Source organism: Phymastichus coffea, unplaced genomic scaffold, assembly GCF_024137745.1.
Source record: "Phymastichus coffea isolate CEN01 unplaced genomic scaffold, Cenicafe_Pcof_1.1 PCOF00087, whole genome shotgun sequence".
Lineage (NCBI taxonomy): Eukaryota > Metazoa > Arthropoda > Insecta > Hymenoptera > Eulophidae > Phymastichus > Phymastichus coffea.
Window position 1 is genome coordinate 1,089,240 of NW_026706898.1, and position 10,509 is coordinate 1,099,748.

General features: G+C 35.2%; 2 protein-coding genes across 3 annotated transcripts; both read left to right on the forward strand.

Annotated features, from left to right (window-relative positions):
• Positions 1–729: 729 nt before the first annotated feature.
• Positions 730–5,624, forward strand: LOC131669097 (DNA-directed RNA polymerase III subunit RPC2). The gene is made up of 16 exons (XM_058943727.1): positions 730–759; positions 836–1,228; positions 1,365–1,519; positions 1,594–1,770; positions 1,831–2,122; positions 2,182–2,339; positions 2,420–2,528; positions 2,596–2,781; positions 2,854–2,967; positions 3,030–3,230; positions 3,322–3,599; positions 3,678–3,817; positions 3,894–4,739; positions 4,809–4,973; positions 5,036–5,166; positions 5,241–5,624. The coding sequence occupies exons 2-16, from the start codon at positions 1,148–1,150 to the stop codon at positions 5,622–5,624; spliced, it is 3,417 nt and encodes a 1,138-aa protein (XP_058799710.1). The 5' UTR covers positions 730–759; positions 836–1,147.
• Positions 5,625–5,905: 281 nt separating this feature from the next.
• Positions 5,906–10,352, forward strand: LOC131669170 (protein FAM76A). 2 transcript variants are annotated; one of them, XM_058943878.1, is made up of 8 exons: positions 5,907–5,984; positions 6,139–6,246; positions 6,652–6,716; positions 6,798–7,011; positions 7,075–7,211; positions 7,299–7,542; positions 7,608–7,842; positions 7,921–10,352. In XM_058943878.1, exons 2-7 carry the CDS (start codon positions 6,142–6,144, stop codon positions 7,836–7,838), a joined length of 996 nt encoding a protein of 331 aa, XP_058799861.1. In that variant the 5' UTR covers positions 5,907–5,984; positions 6,139–6,141; the 3' UTR covers positions 7,839–7,842; positions 7,921–10,352. The 2 variants fall into 2 exon arrangements, with proteins under 2 accessions (XP_058799860.1, XP_058799861.1); XM_058943877.1 differs by having other exon boundaries at positions 5,906–6,246.
• Positions 10,353–10,509: the final 157 nt, after the last annotated feature.

The window sequence follows — 10,509 nt, forward strand, 5'->3', positions numbered from 1 at the left end:
TAAAAATGTTATCAATGAAGTTTTAAGTTTTCATCGTCCCAAGTTCTGTTGCAAAATCATCGTTCAAAATGTTGAAAAACCCTATAAAAAATATATTATAAGTTCTAAAATCATTATAGTTTTCTATAATATATCCTTCACGATGTAAATAACATACTTTGGTATAGAACTTTCATGGCTGTAATCAGTGCCTTTTCAAAAAAAAATTTCTAGTATTTCACGTAACTTAATAAAGCCAAAATCATTGTACAATATTTCATCGTAAAAATCTATCGATTTACATCTTTTATTGCCAAATTCAAAAATTGTTTATTGCTAAATTTTCGCATAGAACAATGTTCAATTAATGTCTCTGTCAAGTATCAGTCGGTCATTATTTTGACGTTATATATGATTAAATCAATCAATTCATATTAAATTCATGACAATTATACCGATACACTTTTCGAACGTTTAATTGTCTACGAAAATCTGTAGTAATCTTTCATAAACGTACATAACGTAACTATCGCATAAAAACTAATCACGTGACTATCTTTCAGCTAATCAGATTACGAATAAATTGTCAAAAAACCTATACGCAGCACAAAACAATGCAAAGTAGTCGGAACGATTCTTGCACTGTCGAAGCGAAACTACTATCCCATTAGCGAATGTATGCCCCACGCGTTCGGGCATGTTTCGTCGAAATATGTTTGGAAGATGACTCGTACACCGGTATAATACATCCCCTCTCATGCCTTCTCCACTTCAGTTCTCGTGCGTACGAAAAGCTCTTACTCATCGAGCATCCTCTGCATGGAAAATAATTATTATTGGCTTGAATTTTTTTCAGTATACAGCCACATCACCAGATAAGAAAAACTAATATAAAAACTAAGGTATTTGACGCCATAGCAGCGTGTCGGGTGTCGGTGGTCAGATTACGGGTTTGCGATCAATGTCCGCCGTCGGCGACACCGTAACATCGACTAGCATTCTTTTCTACCTGACTTCCGCGTTACATCGGGCACGTGCATACTGTTTACTGCAGTAACCGGTCAAACTACACAGAAAAATGATTAACATGTGTTTATTTCATATACGTTAATAAATAAATGAAAGTACAATTAAAAATTATTTGATCGATGAATATTAACTCTTTAAAATGGGTTCGCGTAAACATATTGACAGTGTTTTTGGTAAAGTGGATGAAAAGAAACACGAGAAAGTTGCACAGACTATTGAGGTTAGTACATTTTAATATTTCTTTCTATAACTAATAATTAAATAAATGTTATTAAGTTCTCTACTTAATATCGTATGTAAGAGAAGGTTACTTTCGCGAAGTGCGCTCATCTCTTAAACACTCTTTTTAATTCCAGAACAAGTGGAAATTAGTTCCAGCCTTTTTAAAATGTAAAGGGCTTGTAAAGCAGCATATTGACTCTTTTAATTATTTTATAAATGTTGATATAAAGAAAATTGTGAAGGCAAATGAAAGAATTTACAGTGAATCTGATCCGTCATTCTATGTAAAGTAAGATGTTTTGTAATTATTATTATATTGATTTTAGATTTTAATAACATACACTGATATTTTTTTTTCAATAGATATTTAAATGTTTCTATTGGTACTCCTGATGTTGGAGAAAATTTTACTATCACTCGTCCAATGACACCTCATGAATGTCGTTTGAGAGATTTAAACTATTCAGCTCCAATCTCAGTAGATATTGAATACACGAGGGGACACCAACTAATAATTAAGAATAATTTATTAATTGGAAGGTAGGTAATTCAACTTTGATGTTGTGACATGTCTGAATTAATGTTTTGATATTTCTACAGAATGCCTATTATGTTGAGAAGCTCTAACTGTGTTTTGGCAAATAAATCTAACTTTGAATTAGCAAAGATGAATGAGTGTCCACATGACCCTGGTGGTTATTTTATAATTAATGGACAAGAAAAAGTGATATTGATTCAAGAACAAATGCTCAGAAATAGAATCATATTAGAAGAAGATACCAAGCATTGCATTGTTGCAACATGTAATAGTGCTACTCAAGAAAGAAAGACCAAGACAAATGTTATTGGAAGAGGAAATAAATATTACTTGCGTCATAACAGCTTTCAAGATGTAATGATATATTTGAAAGATTTAACAAAAATTATAGGTTCATAAATAATTTTTTTCAGGATATTCCAGTCATTATCATATTCAAAGCCATGGGAATAATTTGTGATCAGGAAATAGTACAGCTTATTGGTACAGAAGAAAATTTTATGAAAAAAATAGCAGAAAGTCTTGAGGAATGTCACACCCTTGGCATCTTTGCACAAAATCAAGCTCTCAAGTATTTAATTATTTTTCAATTAAAAAACAACAAATGAATATGTTGGTTCAACAAAATTAAGTGTAATAACCAATTTACAGGTATTTGTCAACTAAGAAGAAGCCACGAAAAGGCTTTACTGCAGCCAAAGGAAGCATTATTGATGAAATGAAAGATATTTTGGCTTCCAATGTCTTAAATCATGTTCCTGTAAGTAATCTAACTTATTTGAGATATACTGTTTACTGATGTATATTCCATAAAATTTGACTTACAGGTAATAGATTTTAATTTCAAACTGAAAGCCACATATCTCGCATTGATGATCAGAAAAGTCATGATTACACAAATAGATGGAAAACTAATAGACGATAGAGATTATTATGGTAATAAAAGATTAGAGTTGGCTGGTTCATTGCTTGCTCTAATGTTTGAAGATTTATTTAAAAGATTTAATGCTGAGGTAACATTTACATATCACAATAGAATTAATTAAGTGAATATTCATAATCTCTAAAAATTATTTATTCCACAGTTGACAAAAATTGCAAACAAAAACATACCAAAAATCAAAGCTGCTCAATTTGACATTCTCAAGCATATGAGACATGATGTAATAACTAATGGATTGGCTTGTGCAATATCTTCTGTAAGTTGTTAGTTATTCAAAAACTTTATTGTAAGTTTACTGATAATCTTAAATTAAAATAGGGAAACTGGACTATTAAAAGATTTAGAATGGAAAGACACGGTGTGACTCAAGTGCTTTCTCGTTTATCTTATATTTCTGCTTTGGGTATGATGACCAGAGTAAATTCTCAATTTGAAAAAACGCGAAAAGTATCAGGTCCTAGGTCACTGCAACCTTCACAATGGGGAATGCTTTGTCCCAGTGATACTCCAGAAGGAGAGGTAAGAAATTATAATCTTTGTTATTCATTGCTATTATGATTTTTATTGCTTTTCTAAAACATTAACAATTCTTGATAATTGGTTTTTATAGGGTTGTGGTCTAGTGAAAAATTTAGCTTTAATGACGCATATAACAACTGAAATAGAAGAAGCACCAATAATGAGACTGGCTTTCAATCTTGGTGTAGAAAATGTAAATATTTTAGGTGGTGAAGAAATTAATAATAAAGATGTTTATGTGGTCTTCTTAAATGGTAATATATTAGGCATTGTAAAAAATTATCATAGGTTAGTTAAAGTTTTCCGAATGTTAAGGCGAAAAGGTTTAGTTAATTATTTTGTATCGATATACCCTCAACATCAGCACAGGTAGCAATTTTTTAAAATCTCTTAAATTTTAATTCTAGAGTCAATTCTTTTATTAACTTAGTATTATATTTATTGCAGATGTGTACAAATAAGTTCTGATGGTGGAAGATTATGCAGGCCATACATCATTGTAGAAGGTGGTCAGCCTTTAGTTAAACCTGAACATATAACACTGTTAGATCAAGGAGTTAGGAGTTTTGAAGATTTTTTACATGATGGTACGCTCATATATAGATTCTAATATAGTTTTATCAAAAATATAATCTTAATAAATATTTGTTCGCATTTTTTTAGGTCTGATAGAATACCTTGATGTAAATGAGGAAAACGACAGTTTAATTGCATTCAATGAATCGCATATAAATGAGCAGACAACTCATTTGGAAATAGAACCTTTTACACTGCTCGGCGTTTGCGCAGGTCTGGTACCTTATCCTCATCATAATCAAAGTCCGAGAAATACGTATCAATGTGCTATGGGCAAACAAGCGATGGGTACTATTGGTTACAATCAAAAGAACAGGATTGACACTTTGATGTACAATTTGGTTTATCCTCACGCGCCTATGGTAAAAACTAGAACAATTGAAATGATCAATTTTGATAAGTTACCTGCTGGTCAGAATGCGATTGTCGCAGTAATGTCGTATAGTGGCTACGATATCGAGGATGCTTTGATATTAAATAAAGCATCCATCGATAGAGGATACGGTAGATGTTTGGTGTACAGAAATGCAAAATGTATTTTGAAGAAGCACGGGTCTCAGGCGAGTGACAGAATCATGGGCCCTATGATTGATGCGACGACGAAGAAGCCCATTTGGAAGCATGAAGTGATAGACGTTGACGGGATTGCGGCTCCCGGTGAAATGGTGGAGAATAGAAAGATATTAGTGAACAAATCTAGCCCGTCCAATGTTAATAACAGTACTCCTATTCCGAGTATGGGAAATCAAACACAGACAGAATATAGGGAGGTGCCAGTTGTCTACAAAAATCCAGTTCCAGCTTATGTAGAAAAAGTCATGATCTCGAGTAATGCTGACGACGCTTACTTGATCAAACTCCTCTTACGACAGACAAGAAGACCGGAAATCGGCGATAAATTTAGTAGTCGTCATGGACAAAAGGGTGTTACAGGTAAGTTTTACTTGACCGGTTGGAATGTAGAAATCTAGTTCTTAGTGACAATAACTCTGGTCTTTTTAGGATTGATTGTCGAGCAAGAAGATATGCCATTTAATGATTTTGGAATTTGTCCCGACATGATTATGAATCCTCATGGATTTCCGTCCCGCATGACAGTTGGCAAATTAATCGAATTGCTTGCAGGAAAAGCTGGCCTTCTCAAGGGAAAATTTCATTATGGAACTGGTATGTCCAAAGTAATATATATAAAAAATGTTGACACCTGTTGATTTCAAATTGTTCTGTAGCTTTTGGTGGGTCGAAAGTGGAAGACATTTGCGAAGAATTGGCAAGTCAAGGCTTCAATTACATGGGAAAAGATATATTCTACTCTGGTATAACTGGAGAACCATTGCAAGCGTATATTTATTCTGGGCCTGTAAGTATTTACGTGCAAATAGAATGTTACGGAGATTAATCCAAATGTAGCTGATTGGATAAATCTTTTCGCAGGTATATTATCAAAAACTCAAACACATGGTGCAAGACAAAATGCACGCTCGGGCTCGCGGTCCCCGGGCAGTACTGACACGTCAACCAACGGAAGGTCGATCTAAAGACGGTGGTTTGAGATTGGGAGAGATGGAGAGAGATTGCTTGATTGGATATGGAGCCAGTATGATGCTGATTGAAAGGTTGATGTTGTCGAGTGATGCGTTTGACGTAGATGTGTGTAACAAATGTGGATTAATGGGCTACAGTGGATACTGTCACAGCTGCAGGTCTAGTGCATGTGTCTCCACTATAACCATGCCCTATGCTTGTAAATTACTATTCCAAGAATTACAGTCTATGAATATTGTACCTAGATTAACTCTTAAGAACTATTGCGACTAAGAAATAAAAAAATAATTTTTTTTATATCAATCCTCAGTTGAGGATAAATAATTGTCATCCATTAACTATTAACCTTAAAAATCGATTTTTTTTCCAATGTTTCATTTACTTGAATGCCTTAAGATTTATTTTAATTTCGAAAGAACAATCAATGACGTTTAAATAAATTGCAAGTTTTGAAAATTCTAAAAACAGCTTACACGGGGGTACGCGGAATAGGAACTACAACGTTATATGGATGAGAAACGTTCGGAACGCTAGTCTAAGTTCGAGAGTCGACAAACAAAATTGCGTCCTCTCGTTCGGCCAAGGCTCGAGTGTTTTAATTTTAGCAAACCATGTAAAGCGTCGTACAGAATTGTAAGCAATCGTAGATTCGAGCGTGAACGAGTTCTTTTAGTGAAAATAATTATTGTTGATTTCTGTATACTTCGGCTAATCACCGTCGGTTTGCGTCTGCCCAAGCGGCGTGTGTTTTTTCCAAAAATCCCGACACGGTGATCATCGTCTCCAGAAGATGAGCACGACGAACAATACTCAGCAGCAGCCGCTGTTTGCGTGCTCCAGATGTTTTTCCAGGCATCCTTTCGAAGAACTTTCGTCCGGCCAGCAGCTGTGCAAGGTTAGAAAACGCCAACTCTCTCCTTCGATTTACGTGTAGTGCCGTCAGGTAGCGGCGACAGCGCTCTAACCTTTTTCGAGGTTACAACAATTGGCGAATGCGTAATATTTGACGTTTCACCTTTCCCCAAGGGCAGACTTACCTATATACTCGTTCCAAGTTTTGCGTGATATTTTAGGCTCCACTCAATAAGCAATCGTTTTGAAAGATATAGTTTTGGAAGTTGTGCGAATTGCCATGAGATTTATACAGTGTTTGTAAATTACTATTTCTACCCCACCATTTCTATAAATTTTCGACTATGTATGCTGTTTACTATTGATTCATAAATAGGCTTGGTCAAAGTTTTGTCTATTAAAATATGCATTCAAAACTGTCCTTCAACAAGTTAAATTATTTATTCAGGAATGCAGAGGAACATTTCCTGTGGTCAAATGTACATACTGTAGATCAGAATTTCAGCAAGCAACGTAAGTATTGGTGTCAGATGAAAATTCAATGACATAGTGCGCTAGGCTTATCAAGTGTTCTTATCAGGCATCTCATTACAGGAAAGGAAATACGAGCACCATTTGCAAAAAGTGTGAACAGAATGTAAAGGCTTATGGAAAACCCTCAGCTTGCGAATATTGTAATACAATTGCAGCTTTCATTGGAAGTAAGTGTCAGAGATGTACAAATTCAGAGAAACGCTATGGCCCACCAGTTACGTGTGAGCAGTGCAAACAAAAATGTGCCTTTGACAGACATGACGAGGACAAAAAAGTAATAATTTTATTTGTTTAGTTTTATAAAACATGCGAAAACTAATGTTTTTGTAACTTCTAGGTTGATGGTAAATTGTTGTGCTGGTTATGTACGTTATCATACAAACGTGCTTTGGCAAGAACAAAACAGACTGAATCGGATAGAAAAGCTCACTTGAAATTAATGCAGGCCAGAGCTGCAAAAAATAAAGAGCAAAAGTAAGTTTTATAGTTTGACTGGAATCAGCATGTAATTATTGATTTGAAAAAATGTGAAATTATGTATATGTTTATTTCTTTCAATAGACCAAAGGGCCACAATAAGAGGCCGCATAGAGTAGATGTTACTAAACTTCCACCTCAGTCAGATTCCGGTGACAGTAATGGTCCAATGCCAGCCAAAGCTGCAAGAATGGCTGGAGTGCATGATCCTCATGATCCTAATATTTCTGATCATGTAGTTGCTGTTACTTCATTAAAAGAAAAAATTTCCAACCTGCAAAAGCAAATTTCAATGAAAGATGGTCAGCTACTGGCTAAGGAAAAGCAGGTAAAAATTTTTGAATAATGTTAGTTAGTTGGATATTTGTATAACAAATAAAATATTTTTTGTAGATTACTGAATTGAAGGCGCAAAACTTCACTTCGGAAACAGAATTGAGGAATAAAATGAAGACAATGGAGAGGGAATATGAAAATAAAATATCAAATCAGCAATCAAAAATCAGTAATCTACTTAAAGAAGTAGCAACTTTGTCAAAAAGTACAAAGCGTGACAGGTTGTCAGCTGCAAAAAGTGAAGCAGGGACCAACAGTGGAAGTGGTACAGACAGTCCTGTACCTTGATGAGGTAATGAGATTGATCTAATTGTATTGATGTAATTTCAAAACGAGAATATCGTATAACAAATAGCTAAATTAATTTCAGGATGTCTACTAGCTGCATCAACATTACATACTCAATGTCTACGTCTACATGAAGTATGTTGTCATTACATAGCAAATTTTTCCTATTGGGAAATGAAAAGAATTATATTATTTTTCTAATTGTATACATGAATTATCCACTCTGCTATATCTGACAGATAGGTGATTACTGTCCTTAAAATGGACAGTAAACAAGCTGTACTAATGCAATTGCTAAGATGTTAGCGTTTTGTTTTTATTTTTCTTTTTTCTACGTGTACATGTTACTTTGCCATGAGAAGAACGTGTAGTATATATAAACCAAGGTCTTTTTGTATTTCGTGTGAAATATAAGTAACAATGATTCCATTAAAGAAAAAACAAGTCTTTCCATAAGAAAAATATATAAATTTATGAAACGACCAGCGCTCCTAATGAAACAGGAATTTAATTGATAATTTAGGACACGACGTAGTGATAATTGATTAATGATGTGTTGTAATGAATAAGGAGCAGCTGCTACGATATTTTATTATTTACAATGATTATAAACGTCAATACACTATGAAGATGGTGATTGTAGAGAAATTTACAATAAAAGTTTAAAAAGTAACGGCAAAGTGTAAATATCAAAACCACAACGCTTAACCAATAGTAAGCTGCGACAGATCTTTCAAAACGATTGCTTATTGTTCCATGCGTATATGTGGGAAATGGGGTTGAAAGTGAAAAAAACAATCGTCGATATAAATATCCAACAGCCATATATTTATTCTGTATTTTTAAGAAACAAATGCTAATTGAGCATTACCTATATCATAATTATAATGATAATAAATGCGTAACAATTTATTATTTACGAAGTATAAGGATAATTAACATTTAATTTATAGTCGTTTAAATACGAAACGTGCTCGTGCACACGATGTCAAAGTACAGCGGTAGTTGTTGTTTGAAAAATCTGCTATGCCTTTTGAATTGGATCTCTTTTTTTATTGTTTCGTTAATCATCGATTCGAGAGATAATAAAAATTAAATATTGCTTGTCCGTTACGGCCGAGGCGATCGAGTCACATGTGTGTTAGCGTTCAGTTATACCTCTCTTTCGATCGATGACTACTTTCAGCTTATAATATTTACAATGACGAAAATCGCCCGTGTCGCTCGCTATTTCATTCTGTTGCTCTCAAACTTGAGTGCGCTACAACTTTCATCCGCCACCAACGAGCCGACAAATAAAGGGACTTCGCTCGAAACGCGACGAACGCCGTTGGGAGGCCTGCGTAGTACAGTCTTGTCGATAAAAACGCAAAAGAGCCGTTGTGAAACGTACTCGCGCAAGTGGAGAGCCTAGTATCGCGTCGCGGAAGCGCAGTCTTGTCCGGAACAGCAAAGGAACCGAGGCTCGTTGATCGTGCAATCAGTCGAATTCGAGTTTGAGCGGCGCTTCCCAACGACGATTCATCGCCTCGCTGGACAAAGTTATAAAGCACCTAGTACCGTTGGATCATTTCTTAGCTTTTGATTGAGTCGTTTCTAAGTGGAATGTGTCTGCGCTGACAAAAAAGAAAAGTTAAACATTGAGTCCTTATCCCCCGTGATAGAAAGAAACATGAAGAAAAAAAATAACGGAAATAGAAAAAAAAAAAGAGTCCTTAAATCGTTATATTCCTTGCGTTTACATTGTAGTTTAGGGTATAAGATTGCTTGGCCTTCCATGGATCGCAGAATGTCCGCTGTGAGATTCTTTTTATATATTTTCTTTACTCTTTCTCTTTCGTTCGCTCGCTCGCTCATTCAGCCCTGACGCACACGATATCGTCGCAAACGTTCTCTCCCGCACAGTCGCTCGATTTACAAACTACGTATAGTCTTTTCGAAAAATTTGTCGTGTATGTATAGCAATTGCCTGCCTTACGAGTATATATTTTGTTTGTTCTTGATCATGCGAAAAAATTATAAAAAGTAGAAGGAGCTCGGTGCATTCTGCATCTGTTTGTTTAGTCGGTCAGCATCATTCTCTTTTTCTTGCTCCCTTTCTCTTACCGTAAGCTTATTAGGGTAAAAAGTGTAAAATCGATGTATAGAAGTTGCCTCATAATTTGATTGTAACACTATTATTGCGAGTAATACACGGCGCTGCTGCGATTCATTTAATCGTTCTTGCGTACGACAAAGAAAAGGAGATATACACCACCTGTCGATTCGAAAACGAGAAGGTCGGGGAGACGATGATGACGACGCCCGTCTCCGCTCGATCGAACAAAGTGTGAATAGAAAAAAAAACTAAGTGTTACAAGCTAATTACTCTCGAACTCTGCTTTCGATATAATAATCAACATATATCCTCTGAGTATTCAACGTACCGCGAGAAAAACAACCGGGAATAAAGTATTTCTTCGAAAAACCTGGCAAAAGCAATATCGAGTTGTTGCTGCCTCTTATACAAAAATATACGCATAAAACGAAATCAGCCACCAACAGATTTTCTTTTGTTCATTTCTCTCTCTCTCTCTCTCTCTCTCTCTCTCTCTCTCTCTCTCTCTCTCTCTCTCTCTCTCTCTCTCTCTCTCTCTCTCTCTCTCTCTTGATTAGCATGCTGGGCTACGTT